Source organism: Aquarana catesbeiana, linkage group LG02, assembly GCF_042186555.1.
Source record: "Aquarana catesbeiana isolate 2022-GZ linkage group LG02, ASM4218655v1, whole genome shotgun sequence".
In the NCBI taxonomy this organism is placed as follows: Eukaryota; Metazoa; Chordata; class Amphibia; order Anura; family Ranidae; genus Aquarana; species Aquarana catesbeiana.
This window is the reverse complement of record NC_133325.1, coordinates 362,681,055-362,705,652: the sequence shown is the minus strand read 5'-3', so window position 1 is coordinate 362,705,652 and position 24,598 is coordinate 362,681,055. Positions and strand designations below refer to the sequence as shown.

General features: G+C 42.0%; 1 protein-coding gene across 1 annotated transcript in view; it reads left to right on the top strand.

The window, feature by feature from the left end:
- NIPSNAP2 (nipsnap homolog 2) overlaps nucleotides 1-24,379 on the top strand; it is a 46,373-nt gene extending 21,994 nt beyond the window's left edge. Inside the window, exons 5-10 of the mRNA XM_073615076.1 lie at nucleotides 7,221-7,291; nucleotides 9,899-10,039; nucleotides 10,891-10,922; nucleotides 13,380-13,474; nucleotides 15,304-15,387; nucleotides 21,693-24,379. Of these exons, the coding sequence (XP_073471177.1) occupies nucleotides 7,221-7,291; nucleotides 9,899-10,039; nucleotides 10,891-10,922; nucleotides 13,380-13,474; nucleotides 15,304-15,387; nucleotides 21,693-21,757 (488 nt within the window). The 3' untranslated portion in view covers nucleotides 21,758-24,379. The remainder of the gene's footprint in view (nucleotides 1-7,220; nucleotides 7,292-9,898; nucleotides 10,040-10,890; nucleotides 10,923-13,379; nucleotides 13,475-15,303; nucleotides 15,388-21,692) is intronic.
- Nucleotides 24,380-24,598: the final 219 nt, after the last annotated feature.

The following is a 24,598-nucleotide window of genomic DNA, read 5'->3' as shown; positions in this document are numbered from 1 at the left end:
CTTTCCCCAGCGCCAGGGGCTTCAGCCTTCAGGCAGTCACGATGGCCTCCCCTGTCTGGGGCAAGAAACAAGAGTCAACCCCAGGTACAAAAGAAGTCCTGGGGGAAGAAGTCTTCTAGACAAGACACTAAGGCCTCTTCATGAAGGGGCGCCCCCACTCGCTCAAGTGGGGGGAAGACTGCTACAGTTCTCAAAGCTCTGGTAGGAGGACTTCCAGGACAGATGGGTAATCTCCACGGTAAACTTAGGGTACAAGCTGGAGTTCCAAGAATTTCCCTCTCCTCGTTTCCTCAGATCAAGTGTCCCCAGAGAAGAAGCAGTCACTCCTTCTAGCGTTAGAGCGACTTTTGTCACAAGAGGTCATTATGGTGGTTCCCACAAAGGATCAAGGATTGGGCTTCTATTCCAACCTTTTTACGGTCCAAAAGCCAAATGGGGATGTCAGACCCATTCTGGATTTAAGAGATCTGAATCGATTCCTAAGGATACAGTCCTTCTGCATGGAATCGATTTGGACAGTAGTCTCCATCCTGCAGGGAGGAGAATTTTTGGCATCGATAGACATCAGAGATGCATACCTACATGTGCCCATTTTCCTGCTCATCAGAAGTTTCTACGCTTCGAGATAGGAGGGCGCCATTTCCAGTTTGTGAGTCTGCCTTTTGTGATAGCCACTGCACCTCGAGTGTTCACAAAGATCTTGGCTCCTCCTCTGGCCAGATTAAGGGCTCAGGGTATAGCTGTCATAGCATACCTAGACGACCTGCTCTTGATAGACTGGTCGGTAGCTTCCTTGAACGGGATCTTGAGGACCACGGTCAAGTATCTGGAACATCTAGGTTGGATCCTCAACCTAGAAAAATCTTTCCTAAAACTAGTAAGAAGACTGGAGTATTTGGGTCTGATCATAGATACAAGCCAGGAGAAAGTATTTCTTCCTCAGGCAAAGATCACTACTTTAAGGGAGCTGATTCTGACAGTCAGGACCAAGAAGGGTCCCTCAGTCCGCCTTTGTAGGAGGCTGCTGGGGAAGATGGTGTCTTCATTCGAAGCAGTTCCCTATGCTCAGTTCCATTCAAGACTACTGCAACACAGTATTCTGTCGGCCTGGAACAAGAAGGTTCAGGCGTTAGACTTTCCGATGCACCTGTCTCATGCGGTGCGTCAGAGCCTCAATTGGTGGCTAATACCCGAAAACCTGCAGAAGGGGAAATCCTTTCTACCGGTGACCTGGACGGTGGTGACAACAGATGCCAGTCTGTCAGGTTGGGGAGCAGTTCTGGAACAGTCTGCGATCCATGGGCTATGGTCCAAGACCGAGAGGACCTTACCCATCAACATTCTGGAGATCCGGGCTGTATATCTAGCCCTAAAGGCCTGGACTATCAGGCTACAGGGTTGCCCGGTTAGGATCTAATCCGACAATGCCACAGCAGTGGCTTATGTCAATCATCAGGGAGGCACCCGGAGCCGGGCTGCTCAAAAGGAGGTGAACCAGATCTTAGTCTGGGCAGAGATGAATGTGCCATGCATATTGGCAGTTTTCATTCCAGGGATAGAGAACTGGCAGGCGGACTATCTAAGTCGCCAGCAGTTACTCCCAGGGGAATGGTCCCTGCATCCCGACATCTTTCAGGTCATATGCCAAAGATGGGGGGGTCCAGATGTAGATCTCTTTGCACCTCGATTCAACAAAAAGATAGACAGATTTGTGGCAAAGACAAAGGATTCTCTTGCATTCAGGACGGATGCGTTGGTGATTCCGTGGCTTCGGTTCTCACTGATTTATGCATTCCCGCCTATTCTGCTACTGCCACGACTCCTTCGCAGGATCAGGCAGGAAAGGAGGTCAGTACTTCTGGTGGCCCCCGTTTGGCCCAGAAGGACTTGATATGCAGAAATAGTAAGGATGACGGGCTTATCAGTATTGTTTCAATGGCCACTTGCTTTGCATTCTTTGGTCCGAAACTTTATGTAGGGGGTGATGCGTCTTAATCCTCCGTTTAAGGTGCCCCTAAACCCCTGGGACTTGAACTTGGTTCTGTCGGTGTTACAGAAACAGCCTTTTGAACCAATACGTCAGATTCCTTTGATCTTGCTGACAAGGAAACTAATTTTTCTGGTAGCCATCTCTTCTGCTAGAAGAGTATCAGAATTAGCAGCTCTTTGTTGTAAAGAGCCTTATTTGATTGTACACAAGGATAGTGGTACTGCGTCCTCATTCTAGTTTTTTACCGAAGGTGGTTTCAGATTTTCATCTAAACCAAGACATTGTTCTGCCTTCCTTTTTTCCAGATCCCTGTTCTCCGGAAGAAAGGTCACTACTTTCTTTGGATGTAGTAAGAGCAGTCAAGGCCTATCTGGAAGCAACTGCTCAAATTCGCAAAACGGACGTTTTGTTCGTGCTGCCCGAGGGCCCCAGCAGAGGACAGGCAGCGTCAAGAGCTACCATTTCTAAATGGATTAGACAATTGATTATTCAAGCTTACGGTTTGAAACAGAAGATTCCTCCGTTTCAGATCAGGGCACATTCCACAAGGGCTATTAGTGCTTCTTGGGCAGTGCATCACCAGGCCTCTATGGCTCAGATCTGCAAGGCCGCAACCTGGTCTTCAGTCCATACATTCACCAGATTTTATCAGGTGGATGTGAAAAGGCATGAGGATATCGCCTTTGGGCGTAGTGTGCTGCAGACAGCGGTACAAGGTCCTCAGGTCTGATTGCACCCTACTTGGTTGTGATTTCCCCCCCTCAGTTGGCATTGCTTTGGGACATCCCATCAGTTATTACTGTGGCTCTGTGTCCCGTGATGTCCGAGAAAGAAAATAGGATTTTTTATAACAGCTTACCTGTAAAATCCTTTTCTTTCGATGGACATCACGGGACACAGAGGTCCCGCCCCTCTTCTAATACACTTATATTGCTTTGCTACAAAACTGAGGTATCCCTGGAAGGGGAGGGATTATATAGGGGGTTGAACTTCCTGCTTGGGGTGTGACCAGTGTCCAATACCTAATGGTACCTATATAACACATCAGTTATTACTGTGGCTCTGTGTCCCGTGATGTCCATCGAAAGAAAAGGATTTTACAGGTAAGCTGTTATAAAAAATCCTGTTATTACCATTGTGTTATAGCATGGAGTTGCTACTACTAGTAGCTAATCTGCAAAAGTATAACACAATTTAAAAAAAAAAAGTGAAGGAATGAGCATGTAAAATGTTAGAAATACGTCCAAAATGCTGGCTCTCTTACTTCAATAAGCTGACCTGGAACCAGTATGCAGATAAGGAGTTCTAGCTTTTTTATTGTGCAAGTTTGTTCAGGGTCAGAACTGTCAGGCAGCTAGCATTTTCATAAAGAGATCAGCATTGCCAGCCCCTGAAATGTTCATATGACAGGCTCAGTGTAAAGTAGTATAAACTTGCCTAATTGTTCATTAAGGTACACATGGTCAGAATGAATTCTGAGACACTGAGTTTTAGAGCCGGTTCACACTGGGACGACTTGTCAGGCGCATTCCGTTCTGTGCAATGGAACCATTCTAATAGGAGCGACTCAAGTCGCTCCGACTTAGAATAAGGTTCCTGTACTACTTTGGGGGTGACTTGCATTCACTTCTACATAGAAGTCGTTTTGCAAGTCGCCGCTGCTGTTGTGTGCAGGTCGCCTGAGGCAGTCGTGCTGCCTCAGTGTGATCCGGCTCTTACTGCCAACTTCTGAAGAATTGGATACTGGCAATGACAACAACAAAAAATGTTAAACAGGCAGTATAACCCCTTCCAAGCTAGTGTCCTGTCTTATGAGAATGGATGACACTGGAGAAAAGCAACCACAGTGTTTTTTATTTTTTTTTAGTAAGACATTTTTTTTCAATCAAGTTACTTTGTTCAGTGCAGAGCCAAGACAGATTTCCAGATTGGCTGTTTCTCAATACTGCCTTGGTGGTCGTACCCAGGTACATGGACAACTTTTATTAGAGGTGTCACTGGGGGGAGGAGTACTCTTTTGCCCCAGCAAAAAAAAGCGAAGGCTTAAGCCGCATACACACTATTAGATTTTCTGCATCTTTTTGTCTTCAGATTTACCAAAACCATATAATATGAGGTCAAACCTTAAGAGTTTCAATTTGTATGCAATCAGGCAGGCCCTTGTACTACATAGTTTTGGTAAATCTGAAGACAAAAATTTGCAGAAAATCTAATAGTGTGTATGGGGTCTTACACCAGAAAACATTTTTTCCTCTGGATGATTGGATGATAAAATCAACAGAGCTTCCCCTCAGATCTACAGCGACTGCACTTACAAGTGGATTTCCCTTTAGTAAATCAACCCCTCTGTCGCTCTATGCCCAAGTCCAAGACTTAGACCCCATACACACTATACAACTTTTGTTGCCAGATTTCCTTTAGATTTACCAAAACTATGTAGTGTAAGGGCCTGCCTGATTGCATACAAATTGAAACTCTTAAGGTTTGACCTCATATTATATCGTTTTGGTAAATCTGAAGGAAAAAATCTACAGAAAATTGTATAGTGTGTATTCAGCTTTAGACTCCAAAACCTTCCTAACTTGCACTCAAGTCATCCTTACAATGAGGCAACGCCCCACTTGTCAGAGTTGGGGGATGTCTGTAAAGCCTTGTGTACACGGTCAGATTATTTGACGAATTTTCGTTTTTTGTTGGATGCTAGCTGCAAATTGAAAGTGAAGAAGGGTACTCACCATCAGAAATGTTTCAGACGACAGAATTCAACGTCGGAAGTGACATAATGGGGTTTATTTACAAAAGGCAAATCCACTTTACACTACAAGGGCAAACTACAAGTGCAAAGTGCACTAGAAATTGCACTGAAAGTGCACTTGGAAGTGGAGTCGCTGTAGATCCGAGGGGGACATGTAAGGAAAATAAAAAACAGCATTTTAGCTTGCACATGATTGCATGATAAAATCAGCAGAGCTTCCACTCATTTCAGATCTACCCCTCAGATTTACAGCGACTGCACTTCCAAGTACAATTTCAAATGCACTTTGCACTTGTAGTTTGCACTTGTAGTGCAAAGTGGATTTGCCTTTTGTAAATAACCCTCAATGTGTTGAATTGTTTTGTATTTGTTCTTTCATTTCTGAGTATGCCTAGTTTTGCTCTTCAGATTTTTTTTTTTTTTTTTTTGCCAGAAAACCATACTAATGAAAAGAAAACGGACGTTGTGGTCACATCAAACACAAACTTTGAAGCCTGCACATCCAGTTTTTGTCTGACCAAAATTTGAAATTGGCTGTCAAAAGCAGTATACTAATGATCAGAAAATCAGCAGATCTTTCATCAGACAAAATTTAACTTCAGATTTTCTGACGGTGTGCACGGGCCTTTAGCCTTTCGAAAACACCTTGAACCAAAGCATATCGGACACATGAGAGTGGGAATACAAACTAGAATTTTAAACTCTACCTCCACCCCAGTTTATGCTGTCTCATAGCAAATGTCCCTGCAATGATTAGCAGACCTCTATGCTGCCCTGGCAATTGCCTCCCTTTTTTTGGGAGACTCTGACCTCAGTGGACATCAAAATGCCTACCTGCATGTTCCCATCTTCCCTGTGCATCAATGCTTGCTGCATTTTGCTCAGGGCATCCAACATTACCAGTATGTAGCCCTTCTCTTTGGGTTATCCAATGCATCTCAAGTTTTCACCAAGGTGCTGGCTCCTTTTCTAGCTTTTCTGTGCTTACAGGGCATTCTATTTAGGGATACCTGGCTGACATCTCACTGAGGGAACAGTCAACATAGATTTTATCTGTCAATGTCAACCAAGATGTTCAGACTCTCAAAAGATTTGGTTGGATCCTGAACTTCAGAAGTCAGCACTGGAACCTACCCATCGCTTTGAGTGTGTAGGTCTCCTTCTAGATACTGCCACAGGAGAAACTCCTGTTCCTAGGTTTGGACTCTGCAGTCTAAAAGCCATCTTACGTTCTTCTTTTGCAGGAGAGTCCTGGGTCTGATGGTGGCTTTCTTGAGGCAGTCCCCTTCACCCAATCCAGACCATTGCAATTCTAAATTCTGGCTATGTGGGACAAATGTTTACAATCTCTGAACAGTCATGTGCCTGACACCCAAGACCAAACTATCCTTGGCTTGGTGGCTTATAAACCCTTTGAGACAGGGAAATCCTTCTTCCCATTGTTTTAAAGCATCCAGTCACCTGGTTAGTTGTCTTTTCTGATGTTCTAAAAGTTTTACCAGATAGATGTTTAGGCCTCCGCTAATGCAAGCTTTGGAAGTAAGGTCCTTCAGTCAGCTCTTTGAACCACATGTTTTACTCTGTTGTTTGTGGGCATGTTAGGGTGTTGTTTCCTGTGTTGCCCACCACTCAGTTGTATTGCTTTGGGACATTGCAGTCTCAGAATTCTATGTGACTCCTGTGTCCCATAATTAACAATTAATAAAAAAGGATGTTTGGATTAGCATAAAATCTTTTTCTTTCAGCTCATTAGGGGCCACAAGTCCCACCCCTCTGTGTTATAATCACTCCCACTGCTGCATTGCCACAAAATGGAAGCATGATTGGGATGAGAGGGGTTATTCTACTTGTTCATCAGTTTTTTTTTCCTAGTGTCTAACTCTCCTGAAGATGACCGCATAACCCATTGTCTCAGAATGCCTTCTGGCCCTGTGTCCCTTTTTTAAAGTAGCATTCCAGTCAAATCCTAACTATACCTAAATGTATTCCCACCCCTATTCTAAGCCTATTCTAACTACCCTGTGAAAAAAAGATGTCTATACTTACCTATGCAATTCTGAGGGCGCTTTGGTCCAGTCACATGAATGGTTCCCAGAGCCGGTTTCAGTGTAGAGGAGGGACAGTCGACAACAGATACCCCATGGGCTTACTAGTAAGTTCATTTTTAGGGCCCAATAGGACACATTGCCGTGCATTGGTTTGGTGCGGTGCTATTCGCTCTGCATCACACCTTGACATGCATTGCAGCATTCCACAACGCATGGTAAGACACTATGGCGCATTGTAGTATTCTTTACAGAAAATAGTACACACTAAATACGTTCTAGAACTGTTCAATGAAATAAAAATTTAAAACACTTAAAGTTCTCAGTAATGAATAAAGTGGGTAAATGTTACTTCTGCCTTTTTAAATCGTGTTATAATCCTTGAAAGAATGAATGGTGCACAGACTTTCATGACTTTGTTACATTTCAGTTCACCTGTGGAGGTATGAGGGAGGATATCCAGCATTGACAGAGGTGATGAGTAAACTCAGAAAAAACAAGGTAAGCCTTCCTTATAGTTACTACTATATGGTAAACGTTATTGAGATTACTTCTCTTTTAGGTTAAGTTCTTTTTCTTCCTCTGGTATTTGTGTGTAATGTTAGTCCTTTAGGTCTCAATTTCCTCGCTTTCTACAGTGCTGAAACAATCAGTAACAGTAAATGTATAGGATAAAAACATTCACACCAAATAACATAGATATGCTGGCATTGGATAAATAAATTCTATTGAGAAATAAAACTTGTGTTGGCATTCGCTATATAAAAGAAGCTTTTCCAACATGCACTTTACAGGGCTTATGTATGTAAAAAAAAAAAAAAAAAAAGGAATCTTTAGTTTACCCGATCATTTCCAGAGGTAGCTTACAGCATACCTAAAATGGGTGGTATAGCTGGCAACATAAGGTGCCAGAACATACCTCAATTGTGACATTTCACTTCCAGTGCTGTAAGAGCTCAAAATTATTAACAGAGGGGTTTGCCTCCTCCCACAAGACAGCGTTTGGTGCCTGACCACCCTTTCGCCAGGACTGATCATTGTCATTGGTGGGGCTTGTCAAGGCCTATGGCAGGATCCCCCATAAAAATTAGTTTTCACTGGAACCTGAGGTGAGTGAGCTGTCACAATAAATATATGCTATGGCACCTTAAGGTGTCCTCTATGCAGCGCTGCTCCTAAAGTAATATTGCAAGCTGCTCCTAAAGTAATATTGCAAGCACCCGGTACAGGTGTACCCAATTAACATAGACTCCTTTTGTATATTACAGTGGCATATTTTGTCCCTGCTACATTTTTTTTAATGATCTCATTAAAATATTACTGATGCCATTTGTAAGCTCTTCTGAGCAGGGCTCTCTTAACCCTCTGGTATTTTATTGTATTGTAACTGTATTGTCTCCCTTTCTTTATCGTACCTCACGGGACACAGCCATAGTATTAACTATATGGGTATATAGGCACCTTCAGGTGATGGACACTGGCACACCCAATACAGGAAGTTCACTCCCTATATAACCCCTCCTCCTACCAGGAGTATCTCAGTTTTTTCGCCAGTGTTTAAGGTGTTGGTCACGAGTGAATTTGTGGTCTGAAGAGCTCCGCTGGAGGGATCCTTGCTGGATTTAAGCAGCCTCCACAGACCGGATCCATCCAAAGTGCCACTGAGGCCAAAGTGGATGGTACCCGGGCCTCGTATAGGAAGAATGAGGTTTTTCCTGTAACGCCTCTCCTTGCAGGGCTGGACCCCGGGATCCAGGGCTTTGGTCATGCTCACATTACTGAAAGTTTTTCCTGGCGGGGTGCTATACAGGTCTATGGGAGTGGAGCAGCATACTTCTTTAGTCCTTCTGACAAGGAAGTTAGTGTTCTTGGTTGCTATATCCTTAGCAAGGAGGGTTTCGGAATTGGCTGCTCTTGCTTGTAAAGAGCCATATTTGATTATTTACGAGGACAGAGTCGTGTTGCGTCCTCGTCAAAATTTTCTGCCAAAAGTGGTAACCTGAACCAAGATATTGTCCTGCCATCGTTTTAACCAAAACCATGTTCTAGGGAAGAGAAGTCACTACATAGTCTTGATGTGGTGAGAGCGGTCAAAGTCTATTTAAAGGCGACTGCTCAGATACGGAAGACTGATGTCTTATTTGTGCTGCCAGAAGGTCCTAGGAAAGGACAGGCAGTGTCGAAATCCACTGTCGCTAAGTGGATTCGGCAAGTTATAATTCAGGCTTATGGTTTAAAAGGTAAGATTCCATCTTTTCAAGTCAAAGCACACTCTACCAGAGCAGTTAGTGCTTCTTGGGCAGTGTATCACCAGGCCTCCATGGCTCAGATCTGTAAGGCTGCAACTTGGTCTTCAGTGCATACATTCACCAGGTTTTATCAAGTGGATGTAAGAAGGCATGAGGATATCTCCTTTGGTCGCAGTGTGCTGCGGGCAGCAGTGTAGGTCCTCAAGTCTGGGGGTGCCCCACGGGTTGTGTCTCCCTCCCCTCAAATAGCATTGCTATGGGACGTCCCATATAGTTAATACTTAGGCTCTGTGTCCCATGATGTACGATAAAGAAAATAGGATTTTTATTACGGCTTACCTGTAAAATCATTTTCTTGGAGTACATCATGGGACACAGAGGTCCCGCCCCTCTTTTTGGGGTTTAGATATATTGCTTTGCTACAAAAACTGAGGTACTCCTGGAAGGAGGTGGGGTTATATAGGGAAGTATTGGGTATACCAGTGTCCATCACCTGAATGTGGCCTATAACCCATTAAGTTATCACTTAGGCTCTGTGTCCCATGATGTACTCCAAGAAAAAGATTTTATATGTTATAAAAATCCTGTTTGTTTTTTTTATATTGTAAAGTGCTGTGTAAACTGTTGGCGCTATATAAATCCTGTATAATAATAATACCAGGTTTGTAAAAAAATAAATAAATACTTGGCAGTGCCCATTAAGATGTCAACTGGTCTTTTCTAGAGTTGGCTAAATATACGTGAGAACCTGACTTATCAGTAAATGGCATTATTCGCTTAGTGATGCCTCCACTTTTATTGGATGCCCTTTTCTTGCTGTTATTCAGATCTTAATTTTGTGATTTCTCTTCTTTCAAAGGAGTTCACGGAGTTTCGCAAAGAACGGGGCAACATGTTGCTGTCCCGTAAAAATCAGCTGCTTCTAGAGTTCAGCTTCTGGAATGAACCTGTCCCAAGGCAAGGGCCCAATATATATGAGCTGAGGTCCTACCAACTGAGGGTAGGTTGTTTTCGTTATGAAAATACATGAATAGTCCATGGTTTTACGTGTAATAATACTGTGTCTGCACTGCAGACAAATGTGTCTACTTTTGCATTTGTGAAACCTACTTGTGCATTTTTGCTGTATCTGCTAGAAAGTTGGTGAGAGAATACTAGACTTCATAGCAATAGTTGTGCCTCAGTTGCAGCATGAGAGATGTAACTAATAAACATATAATTGTGATGCCAGGATACCTTTTACGTTTATGTTCAGACACTTAAAATTCTAATTTCACACCATACTAAAACTCTACTGTTGGGTAGTATCTACTATGTTAGTAAATACATCAGGGTTCAGTTCTGCAGCTCTAGCTCCTTGGACCACTTAGTAGGTATCCTCCAATATGTTATTTACCATCTTCTTCAGTGCTATCTTAAAACCAGACAAGGCCAAACTTTAAAATCTTATTGTCATACAAGAATCTTGGTGACAGCTGTATGAGTTATGTACCCTAAACAGGATCTCCCTAAAGTTTGAGGAAATTGGAATTTCAGACTCCCTTTTAAATATATCTAGAATGCTTTGATTGCTAATGTAATTGAGCATAATGTAATTGCCTTGATGAAGGTAAGATGAGATTTAATATAAGCAAAATAAAAATAAAATACCGTGAGGTTGGCAGTAGCAGAACCTGAAGATAGCCTGGGGCATAGCAGATCATACTCATTTTATGGCACCTGCATCTGGCTGCACGTATGTAACACGTTTTGAAATTTGAAATAAAACCGATGTAGCTAGGTTACATTGTTAGCTCTATCGTTCATACATTTCCATTGTGCTACATGGGACATGCTTTTTTTCTCTTCCAGCCTGGAACCATGATTGAATGGGGAAATCACTGGTAAGGACACAACCTGTTAGACTGGTATTTATCACTTAAGTATAAGGCCTCATGCACACTGGGTGTTTGCCCAGCTTTTCTCAATACCTTTTCTCCTGGCAGGAGAAAGGCAGCTCTTAAAAAAAACATGCAGAAGCCGTGTTTTACAAAAGCATTTAGGTGCATCAAGCTTTTGTTTGTTTTTTTTGTTTTATTGGCTAGAATATTAATTTATTCTGGACATTGAAATTAATTCTTAAGTGCTAAACACATTTAGGCACGTTTATACGCATTGGACATTTTTTCTACTCAAATGCTTCTCTCCTATACATGAAAATCGTGTTTTTTGGGGGTTTTTTTCTGCTTCTAAAAGCCTGTAAATGCATGGGCACATAGGCTAACATAGAGGGCCGTTTAGAGACAGAAAAAAAAAATGCCAAATGCTCTTAAAGAGGATCTTTTGACACCCAGTGTGCATGAGACCTAAAATTAGAGATAATATTATCCTTTTAATCCTTAACGTAGATAGTAGTAAGAAATTATATGGGTTTTTGATTCAGATGTACTTGTAAAAGTTTTAGATAAACTTTTTACATTTTTATTTCGGGTAGAGTAGGGAAGGGTTAAAACCCATCAGGTTTTTTTTCTGCTAACTGTGTGCTATTTGGGAGATTTCACATCCCTTCCTGTCCCAGAGACTCAACAGCTAAGAGCAAATCTCTTCAACTTGCCTGAATGTCCCTCATATGCCCCGTACACACTATCAGAAAATTGTATGGAAAATACTGCTTTTGCAGCGATCGTACGATAATCGGGTCATTCGTACAGAGCTTACGAGAGCCGATCAACGGACATCCACTAATTTTTTTTTCGTATGATGCAAGATCGTACAATTTTCGTTGAATCAGTACAGCCAACGTTCAAAAATACAATACAAGTGCATTACAGCACATGACGTCACTTCCGATTTTTTTTTTTTTTTTTTTTTTTTCTGTCGTACGGGAATTTTCGTGACTTTAGTAAACAGATTCGATCTGAGATTAGCATGCAAAACAAAAATGGACAATCATTCATCCGATAATCTTATCGTGTGTACTGGGCATTAGACTCTATCACTGCAACTGCACCCAATTCAGGGCATCCCTCTATTCTTGTTCCAGTGAAAAGTTTAGAAATTTCCACCACTTCCAGTCCTGATAACAGTAGTTACTAAGACGGATATAGAGCATGAATGTCAGTGGCTGGGTCACAGGCAGCAGTAAATCCAGCAAAAATTTTTACAAACGCATCCCCACTTTTTCCAAAACTTAAAAAAACAAAAAAGAAGCGATTTAGGCTTTAGAGCAGTTTATTTTTGAGGAATTCTTACCCACTGGTGCCTATTCCAAGCCACCAATGGCTAAATATATCAGTGGATGAATCTGCAGGTTTTTTTTAGCAATGACATGACTTGTTGATACAAAAAGAGCAAGTTTTGACAAACCGCAAAATATTCTAAGGTGTTAGGCCCCTTTCACACGATAGGACCATTCAGGTCCGCCTGTCAGTTTTGACGGCGGACCTGAACGGGCGCTCCATGTTAGCCCATGGAGCAACGGATGTCAGCGGAGACATGTCCGCTGACATCCGACCCCGTCCGATCCGCTAAAAGCAGATGGATGGCCCTACGTCCAGGTCTGTCGCTGGCGGATCGGATTGGGTGAGATCTGATGAAAACGGACATGCGATCCCTCCATAGGCGGCAGCGGCGCCTGACAAGCCCCTCCCTGCTCAGTGACGGAGAGATCTCCCACTGAGCCGGCGGACTCCGTGGAAGCGGAGTCCGCCTCGTGTGAAAGGGGCCTAATGTTCATTACACATTACAAACTGGAGCAGGGTGGAGATTTGCATATTCTCAAATATTAAGAACTCAAATAGCATTACTTTTAAATGTAAGATTCTTTTCAGAGTTTTGAAAGTGTCTTGGTAGAGTAATGAACCTATACAGAAAGTAAAAAGAATCATCTATGATGCAAACACATGAACTATTCCTTTTGGGTTTGCAGATTTGGGTCTTTAGTTCTATACTTCATCTGTTGAAATCAAGCGTGTGATTTATTTATTTTTCTCCCAATTATGTTGGCATTTGTGTCTATGGTTTGCTTGCACCTTTCTATGTTATCTTTTTTCTAAGTGAGTTAATTTCACAACATAGCAAATGAATCTTGGGCCCCTTTTGATGGTTCCTAAATCCAATAGAGAGATTAGCATTCAGACTCATGTTCTGTTCGCTTGGAAGATTCACTTTAAATGTTCAGTTCTGACACTGTGCAGAGCTTTAAATGAACCCTTTATTCAGAACTGAATTTAATACACTGCAGTGAATTTAACTGCTCTTAATCTGAACATGGTTACAGGTAAGAGCCATTTATGCATGCAGGTTTGAGTAATGTATGTTTAGCGGTTATAATTTCACCTGCATTTTTCTTTCTTTGGCAGGGCTCGAGCCATAAGGTATCGACAGGACGGCAGTGAAGCTGTGGCTGGCTTTTTCTCACAGATTGGACAACTGTATATGGTCCATCATTTATGGGGTAAAGATGTTTTCCATAAATGAAAGTACAACTAAAGGCTTCTTTATGGTAGTCTATACAATTTCAGTGAATATGTGAAGCACAAACCCCATAAAGTAAAATACTTTTTTTTTACCTCCCAGGACTGAGCCAAATTCCACTCCAAGACACTACAGTTCACAGTTGAAGGGTTCTAGTAACACAGCATTAGACAGAAATAAAAACCTGGCCGAGACTCAAGCACTACCCCTGTCACTAGTATATTGTCTGTCTGAACCCTGTAACTGATACATCTACAGGACAGCTTGTTTGTTGAAAGACAACAGACTTACTGGCCAGATCACCAGGTGAAAAATGAAAGCCTAAAAAAAGAAACCTAATGCAGCTACCGCATCTAAGAATTGTTAAGCTGCAAAAAAAAAAAAAAATAATAATTTTTGCTTTTGGATTAATTACCTCTTTAAGTCCATACATTCTGTTTCTTTAGAATTAATGTATGATGTGAACTGCAATATGTGCACTTTGGTGACAATTTCTCTTTAATGAGGCATCAGTGGTCTAAAGGGAGGGGGGGACCAGGAGTAACGGCAGTGTGTGAATGCAATCCACTGCACAGCCGCCGCATTGCTTGCAGCTGACAGATTTACACACATTCCCTGCAGCTGCCAGGAATTTGTGTAAACCCCCACCCTCAAAGCTGCCAGCATAGTTTCCACATAGGTTGCAGTAAAAGAGTGAAAGCATGATGTTACCAGTGATTTTAGCCGTTTGATAACACATTGCAGTCAATGGATCTAAATCCTGTCTTTTTCTATGGTTTAACAAGGAATAGTATTTGGTAGATGTTGGCTTCATTTTTAGCTGAGATTGTGACGTTCTCAGCATAAGCCAAGTGCACTGTACAAGAGGGTGGATCTGTCTAACATTGCCTAATGGAGAATGATGGCCATGTGAGACCACCCTGCCCACTGGTACACATCTTCCACAGTCACATCAATTCATAGGAGCACACATCACCTTTTCACTGTGGCTTAAAATGCTCCATTATAGCTAGACAGGCAACACATGTCTGCCTGATGCCATTTCATTATTGTTGTCTGTTGCATCAAGGCAGTAAATATTATGTCCAAATGTGCCAGCAAATTAAATTGTGTGTGTGTGTGTGTGTGTGTATTTTGGCCCACCTTGATCAGTGGTTAAATGTGATAGTATAAAACAAAGCAGAGAAGAAGGCGCTTCTAAGTGCAGTAATAAACACTTTAATGACAAAGATGGGTTAAAAACACTTACAAGATGGAAGTGAAAACAGGCATATCAATGAATCCATAACATACAGCGGGATGCCTCCTGGGACAGCTGCAGGTGAAAGTTCCAGCCGACCAGCGGTGGTAAACACTGTGTCTCTGATCCAAAATGGAGAGCCGTGCTGTCAGGACCAGCATGGAATCCAGGCAACCAGAAGTGACATCAGAGTGGGCGGGACATGTTTCGGAGCATCTCCAGGCACTCCTTCTTCAAACCAATCTTTGATAGAACCAGGCATCCCGCTGGACGTGGATTCATTGATATGCCGGTTTTCACTTCCATCTTGTAAGTGTTTTTAACCCTTCCTTGTCATTAAAGTGTTTATTACTGCTTTGTTTATTCTATAGAATGCGCTTCCCTCTTTTGAAGTGCTGCTGTGGTGCATTAATCACATTTAAAGAGCCAATCATGTACTGTTCATTAAAGTCTCCTTGGTGTATCCAGAGCGCCCTGTTCTCCACACTAAATTTGTTGGAGTAATCATTCAGTTTGTTTAGAACATGGCTGCAGTTGTGTTCTTACCTGCTACTATCATTTCTTTCTAGCTTACAAAGATTTACAGAGCAGGGATGACATTAGAAATTCAGCCTGGCAGAAAGATGGCTGGGATGAATGTGTCTACTATACAGGTAAGAGATGATAAAACACAAAATACCTTGAGTAAACTTTAAACATACTGTAATATTTACATATTTGAGAATGGAAAAGATGTGCCTTGGTTAATGGTTGTAGTCTCATACCCAGAAAGTCTGTTCCTATTTGCTGAGAGGCATGGTGAGTATTTTGCAGCTCTCCTTTGTTTTTGAAAATGAAGAAAGACAAGAAAAAAAAAAAATTTTTATTTTTTCAATTTTCAAAACTTTGTGACAAAAAGTGAGGTCTGCAAAATACTCACTATACCGCTCAGCAAATAGCTTGGGGTGTCTACTTTCCAAAATAGGGTCATTTGGGGGGGTTTTGTGCCACCTGGGCATTCCATGGCCTCCGAAACTGTGATAGGCAGTGAAGAGTGAAATCAAAAATTTACACCCTTAGAAAGCCTGAAGGCGGTGCTTGGTTTTTGGGGTCCCGTACGAGGCTAGGCTCCCAAAAAGTCTCACACGTGGTATCCCCGTACTCAGGAGAAGCAACAGAATGTATTTTGGGGTGTAATTTCACATATAACCATGCCATGTTTGAGCAATATATAATTTAGTGACAACTTTGTGCAAAAAAAAAAAAAAAAAGTCTCTTTCCCGCAACTTGTGTCACAATATAAAATATTCCATGGACTCGACATGCCTCTCAGCAAATAGCTTGGGGTGTCTACTTTCCAAAATGGGGTCATTTGGGGGGGTTTTGAACTGTCCTGGCATTTTATGCACAACATTTAGAAGCTTATGTCACACATCACTCACTCTTCTAACCACTTGAAGACAAAGCCCTTTCTGACACTTTGTTTACATGAAAAAAATAATTTTTTTTTTGCAAGAAAATTACTTTGAGCCCCCAAACGTTATATATTTGTTTTAAAGCAAATGCCCTACAGATTAAAATGGTGGGTGTTTCATTTTTCTTTTTCACACAGTATTTGCGCAGCGATTTTTCAAACGCATTTTTGGGGGAAAAAACACACTTTTTTAAATTTTAATGCACTAAAACACACTATATTACCCAAATGTTTGATGAAATAAAAAAGATGATCTTAGGCCGAGTACATGGATACCAAACATGACATGCTTTAAAATTGTTCACAAAAGTGCAGTGGCAACAAAATAAATACATTTTTAAAAGCCTTTAAAAGCCTTTACAGGTTACCACTTTAGATTTACAGAGGAGGTCTACTGCTAAAAATTACTGCCCTCGATCTGACCTTCGCGGTGATACCTCACATGCATGGTGCAATTGCTGTTTACATTTGACGCCAGACCGATGCTTGCGTTCGCCTTAGCGTGAGAGCAGGGGGGGAAGGGGTGTTTTTGTTTTTTTTTGTTTTGTTTTTTTTTTCTTATTTTTTTGCTCTTTTATCTTATTTTTAAACTGTTCCTTTCATTTTTTTTTTTTTGGTTTTTGTTTTTTTTAATCATTTTTATTGTTATCTCAGGGAATGTAAATATCCCCTATGATAGCAATAGGTAGTGACAGGTACTCTTTTTTTTTTTTTTTTTGAAAAGGGGTCTATTAGACCCTAGATCTCTCCTCTGCCCTCAAGCATCTGACCACACCAAGATCGGTGTGATAAAATGCTTTCCCAATTTCCCATTGGTGCCGTTTACATCTGGCGAAATCTAAGTCATAAAATGCTCGTAGCTACCAGTTTCTTAGGCCATAGAGATGTTTGGAGCCACTCTGGTCTCTGATTAGCTCTATGGTCAGCTGGCTGAATCACCGGCTGCATTCTCATGTTCCCTGTTGAGATACGGAAGACGGTGGGGGGGGGCATTCCCTCCCACTGCTTGTAAAAGCAGTCTAGTGGCTAATTAGCTGCTAGGATTGCTTTTATATGAAAGCCGACCGCTGGCTGAAAAGAATGATACCAAGATGATACCTAAACCTGCAGGCATCATTCTGGTATAACCACTCAAAGTCGTGAATGGCGTACCTGAAGACAAAAAAATGGTTAACAATAAAACACAGTAAACGGTAAAGTATAAAAAATTGCATACCTGAAAAGCAAACATGATAAAACATAACAATAAAACATTGCAGAAAAGAATAGAATAAAAAAGAGCAGAACAATAGAGAGAGAGAGAACAATAAAACAACTATTTTTTAAAATTTTATATTTTTTTTGTTTTGTTTTTTTTTTTTTGTAACTGTAACTTTTATAACTGTAACCGGTTCCAGGTTCGGGTCTCTCAAAATGCGATGGCATCTTGGGAGACCCTGTGAAAGTGTGCCTAGTCTGTGTAATGCTGTACCCTACGCTAATACTCAACTAGTGTATGGTAGCGTTCAAAACATTCACCAATGCAAAGACCAGGATTATCAGGACAGGAGGGACAATAATAGCGGGTGTCACGCCTATATCCGCGCTTGCTGCAGACATGACATCTTTTTTGGGGGGGTTCGTTGGGTAGGGGTACTCGGGAGGACATAAAGAAAATGCCTCTCATGCAGCCGACTGCATTTGGTTGGGGATGTGAATGGGGGAAGTACGGGCGCTGCAGAAGTGGTCCAATTATTAGGATTGGCAAATGCAGCAGGAAGGACATTATGGGCACGACGGGCCTGTGTTTGTCTTCTTCTTGGTGGCAGCAGGACACTACTCGTGCTTGCCACCTCACCAGCTCGAACTGCACTTATGGGACTCGCCACGTCACCACGTGTTACTGCAGTGCTGGTTTGACTACGACCGGGGTGTACTAGGCCGCTGGTGCTTGCCAGTTCACCAAAACGGTACCAAAAAAAGTGTTAGCGATCGCAGGGATCAGGCCTGACTCTGCGAACTCTGCAGTTATGCCTTTAGTGTTTTGTAAGTGACAGTGATCGATTGATACTGCACTTGGGTGGGCTGGGCCGGGCGGAGGGGCAAAACGCAGGTGCTAGCAGGTATCTGGGCTGATCCCGCTAACACTGTGTTTTTGGGAACCCTAAACTGCTGGGGACGCTAGTATAGATCTGATCGGATCAGATATTGATCCGTTCAGATACTATACCACTAAGGGAGGTGTACGGTGCGTCCGTGGGTGTTAGCGGTATTGGCGCTAATCTGACGCTGCCTGGGGCGACGCATATCACCGCCGGGCGATCAGGGGGCTAAACCTTTATTCGGTAATAAACGGCGGGTGCCCTGACACTATAAAAAAATAAACGAACTAACCAGCGTCACCTGTAACACTTATACGGTGATCACTGGTGAAAGTGTTAACTAGGGGGCAATCAAGGGGTTAAAACCTTTATTCGATAGTATATGGGGGTCCCTGATGCTATAAAATGCTGACGGCGAACCTAAATATTTACCTCCCTAACTAACGTCACCAGTGACACTAGTACAGCGATCAGAAAAATGATCGCTTAATGACACTGGCGACGGGGCGGTGATCAAGGGGTTAAAACTTTATTAGGGGGGTATCCTAGACCTAAAGGGGGCTACCACTAACTGCCCTACCACACGAACTGGCACAAACTGACACCAATGCAGTAATCAGAAAAAAAAAACTGCTTGGTGTCAGTGTGACGGGGGGGGGGGGGGAGGGGTGATTAGGGGGGATCGGGGGTGTTATGTGTGCCTGGCATGTTCTACTGTATGTGAGTGTGTTGGTGCACTCACATTGCAGTCTTCTGTCCTCGGCGCCGGAATGGAAAATACCGAGCCGAGGAGAGATGACATCATTTCCTCTGCCTCTGTGTACTATACAGAGGCAGTGGAATGATCCCATTGGCTGGGAGCGATCGGGAGGGGGGGGCCACGAATGGATGGCCTCCCCCTCACCTCCGATCGCCGGGGGACAAAGCCGACCGCCTCTGGCACCGGGGGGGGGGGGGGGGGGGTCCGATCAGGTACGTGATTCTGCCTGCCCGTGCCATTCTGCCGACGTACATCATCGTGAGGCGGTCGGCAAGTGGTTAATGATTTGAAGCCGTTTAAACCACTTCCCGCCCGCCGGCTGTCATATGGCGTCCTTGACTTTGAGCGGGGATATCTGAATGATGCCTGCAGCTACAGGCATCATTCAGATATCATCTTTTAGTGCCGGCGATTCCCTACACCATAAGAATGATCATAGCAGCTGTTCCGCCGCTTAATTGTTCTTACGGGCCGGCGAGAGGGAACGTGCCCCCCCCTGCCCTCCGATGCTTCTACCAACTCACCGCTGCCATTGGTGAGTCGGAGAAGGGATCCACTGGCCCCGGAGTCTCTATGATCGTTCAGAGGCCGGGCGTGATATTATGATGTCACGACCGGCCTCTGCATTCAAACAAATGGCGCCGCCTTGGCTGGGAAGCTGAGATCTTTTTTTTTTTTTTTTCTTTTTTTTTTAGGCTTCCCAGCCTAGAGGTGAGATGTGGGGTCTTATTGACCCCATATCTCACTGTAAAGAGGACCTGTCATGCTTATTCCTATTACAAGGGATGTTTCCATTCCTTGTAATAGGAATAAAAGTGATCAAAAAAATTTAAAAAAAAGTGTCAAAATAGAAAAATGTAAGTAAAATTAACAAAATAAAAACATTTTTTTTTAAAGCGCCCCTGTAAGCTTGTGCGCAGAAGCATACGTAAGTATCGCCCACATATGAAAACGGTGTTCAAACCACACATGTGGTATCGCCGCGAATGTTAGAGCGAGAGCAATAATTCTAGCTGTAATTCCTCTAACTCAAAACATGTAACCAGTAAAAAAATGTAAAGTGTTGCCTATGGTGCTTTTTAAGTACCAAAGTTTGGCGCCATTCCACGAGCATGTGCAATTTTGAAGCGTGACATGTTGGGTATCTATTTACTCGGCGTAACATCATCTTTCACATTATGCAAAAAAATTGGGCTAACTTTACTGTTTTTTTTTTTTTTTTTTTAAGCATGAAACAATTTTTTTTCCAAAGAAATCACGTTTGAAAAATTGCTGTGCAAATACCGTGCAAGATAAAAAGTTGCAACGACCGCCAATCTATTCTCTAGGGTCTCTGCTAAAAAAAATATATATATATATATAATGTTTGGGGTTTCTAGTTAATTTTCTAGCAAAAAAATATAATTTTTACATGTTGGAGAGAAATGTCAGAAATGGCCTGTGTGGCAAGTGGTTGTAAACCCTTACAACACACTTTTTGCTACAGGTAAGCCTATAATAAGGCTTACCTGCAGCTACCCTGGATATCTCCTAAGCCTGAACGGTTTATGAGATATGCCCTGTATTTGCATGTGCCGACGTCATCAGCACATGTGCACTGAAGCAATGGCATGTACGTGCCGTTGCTCCAGTGAGTGTGCCGTTACCGGCGGCTCCCGTGCGCATGCGCGGAAGTGGTGTCATCACGCCTCCGGCCAATCACAGCGCCGGAGCCTGCGATACCCGGAAGCAACTCCGGGAGCGATGTCGGCCACCGGAGCGGTGTACGAGGATGGCTGCAGGGGCTTCGAACGCAGGTAAGTAATTCATAATGAGCTAGTATGCTATGCATACTAGCTCATTATGCCTTTGTTATGCAGGGTTTTTTTTTCTTGGGTTTACAACCACTTTAATAGAATAAACTTTTTACAATGATACTGCACTATTAGAGCACTTTGTTCCATTGTATATGAAGAGTTCTGGATATCGGCGGATATCTAACCCTGTAAGGGTTGATGCTGTTTTGCTGAGCATGAGAGTGCAAGGCATTGTCATTTGGTGAGTTTTTGACCACAGGGGAGTGGAAACACTAAGTGCACGCGGTCTCACATCAGGATATATTCAGCTTTCCTTGTTTAAGACAATCCAGTCTCATGTATGGACTATTTTTGCACACACTTTATTATTAGTTTGTTTATGTATTAGTGTTGATCACTGTCACTGGGTTTATTTATTTATACTGTTTAGCACTATTATTTACTTTAGTTTCCACTGTTAAAGCTTATTTATATTTATTTCATTTAAAGTAGCAGCTGTTGCACATTTGGGTTACTTTTGGCACAGTAGTGGTACTTGAAGAGTGGGTGTATGGATCTTTTTGGACCCGTTTTGTTGCATATCCATCCATTATATAACTACAGGATGAATATGTTTTGGTAAATACCTGAAAAAAACAAATTATGCCTGTGTCCAAATATATATGGACCTAGCTGTATAAATAGTTAGTATGTCCCATAAGTGAGAACAGAGGTGGGGCAGTGTGGCTTTGCGTATATTCGCAAATGTATGCAACAAAAATATTTTAACTTGATGATCCTTTTCTTTGTCCCATATTCCTGTAAGCATTATTGTCACTAAAGTGGAAGCAGTTCCACTCTACTAACTTATTTTTTTTTTTTTTTTTAGTTCCCCTTATACAGGAGATGGAATCCAGAATTATGATCCCATTGAAAAGCTCTCCTCTACAGTAATCCACTATGTCCACCTGGTGCCTCAACTGACAAAAATGTATCTGTGGATTACTTCAGCAATGAATGAACATATACAAACTCCCAAAACAGACATATTTCTGAGAATTATTAGTGCAATTCATAATTCTTTGTGTGTTTTATGTATGCTGGCCAGTTTTCATATCTGTTTTAATTTCTTTTTTGACCATTGATCTGGTAATAACCACTGTCCATAGGGACACCTGATATGTACTGCATTCTGTTTTTCCTCCGTAATAAGTGTTTCTAGTTTCACTACCAGTGAAAGCTCTTCTAAATTTACATTGGGGTACAATCATATATAGATATGAGAGGTAAAACTTCTAAGTTATGGGAACTATTGAAATATCAAGTCACTTAAGGCATATGCTTTTCAGGGTTCCTCTCCTCATTCTTCACTGAAAAAACGAAGCTGGAATAATGCTCAACCTAAAGGCATAAATTTACATATCACACACATCTGTATTGACTGGTTTTATACACTTCTGTGCATTGTTAACAAATGCTACAGTTTCTTCATGTGGTTCTTTAAGGCCTTGTTCACATATAGTGCAGTGACCTGCATTTTTACCGCACTGGAAAAACACAGGTCACCACTAGGACACACAGAAAACAATTGTTTTCTATGTGTCATATAAACACTGCAAGGTGCGGTGCAGTGTGCTGCAATAAAATGCAGACATGCTCAATTTTATTGCAGCACATTGGACAGGATCGTATGTCACTGTACAGCAGTGCAACACACCACGCTGCTGTACAGTGACATGAACGAAGTGTCACTTTTGTGCACATCAAATAAAGATCGTACAAAAAAAAGGGGAGGGGGGCTGTGTGATGTGCTGAAACACGCATCACACCACCCCTTACAGATGGCTTAACAGAGCCAGAACAGAGCTTTGCCCACACACTAAATCACTGCAGTTTAGTATGTGGGGCAGTGTGAACTGGCCCTAAATGTTTACAGACCAGTTATGGCACCCATTGAAGTTCAGGGCACTGATGTGTGCAGGACTCTACACAAGCCCCATTCATCTTCTGGTTAGTCATACATGCCTCAATTTTCTGTCTGTTGTTCAGCAGATAACATAGTACATGCTGGGTAATTGTGATTCATGAATCATGGCGCAAGTGAACTGACACCATGAATCTCAATTTATCTTGGTACTGTTAGATTTTCTAATCCACAAATGGACAGCAAACTGATTCATTCTTCTTTGCCTGTTGTGGACATACTGTTATGTACCTGCCCCATAAGTAGTCTTTTCAGCACATTTCAGAGGAGACAGAAGTGGATTGCTGTGTTTTCTATTAGATGCTACAGCAGTAATTACAGGTGGCGTTCACTACAGAAGCTGTTGAGATCTTTAATGCACATACGTTCCTCCAGGGCTCTGAACTTCAGTGGGCATCAAATTGCCTCTGTGAAAGTAAAGTCCTGCTTCTTTATACCACAACTAGACTTTCCCACCTCCTTACCCCTCAGTTTTAGAAGACAAACAGATGTGGCAGCCAACAGAAGAGAGTAGTTCTGATAATGACACTCTGGAAGCTAATATACAAATCTTTTGCTAGTTGGAGTAAACGCTTAGCAAATTTCAGTTTTAAAATGTCACAAAAAAAAAATACCCAAAAGACTTCCTGTACCAGTTGTCCCCTGTTGGCATACTACTTAAAATAACTTCAGGCAGACAACCACATACAGCAGCTGAGCTACATGTATCTGAAAAGCTTCGCCTGTCAAAAAGTACCTGCCTACCTTCTGAACAATGACTCAAAAGTGTGAATGTTGCTAATGCATTCTCCAGTGAACAGGCAGGTGACAGAACAAGGCTGTAAAACTCAACTAGGAAAAAAAGCAGTCGGGCAGAGGTATATACAGAACAAGATTGGCTGGACATAATTACAAATCACTAAGTAGATATATCAGTTCACATATGATTATTTCAACAGTATGCATAGGTGTTTGGCAGGTGTTCCGGTCTCATGAAAACTTGGGAAATAAGTGCCTGCTAGGTCTCTCCAGTCGTCTTCATTGCTACAGTTGAGTTTGGTTACTTTCTTTGCTTGGTCCTATTGTACTGTTCATCCCATATTATTGTAACTGTAAAGTTACATTTGAGCCACAAATATTATGTTTTTGTGCAGTTAATATTTTGCCATTTAAATATGGTTACAAAAGATATGAAGCGGAGAAACGTTACAAACTCAGCCAAGTACTTTTGGATTATGTTGATTCATGTGCAAATCATGCTTATCTTCTTTGAGGACTGTTTATTTGATTTAATTTAAACTCGGTTCTTAGTTTATTATTGTCTTACATTTTAAAATCACAGCAAAGCTGGTGAATTACAGGAATACCAGCAATGGCACAGTTCACACTCAGCTATAAACTACAAACTGATTTTTCAAAATCAGTCACTGGGATAGGACTGTCTGCTGTTTATCAGGTGACTGGGGAAAAAAACAAGACAAAAACTCTCTCTCAATGTAATGAGCATCATAAAATATATTTGTACACTGTTACAATGTCATCATGTGTATAAACATACAGTATGTTGGGTTTTCTGCTAAATGATGACAATAAAATAGTTTTATTTGACATGATGTTTTGAATCACTGTTTTGCTTTTACATGGAACATAATTTAAAGTGGTTGTAAAAGCTGAATGTTTTTACCTTCATGTATGTGTACTGCTCCCCCCACAGCCCCCTCTAATACTCACCTGAGCCCCCTCTAGATCCAGTGATGTGCACAAGAGCCTTGGCTGTCCCGGGACTCCCTCCCTTTTAGCGGCTGAGACAGCAGCCGGAGCCATTGGCTTTC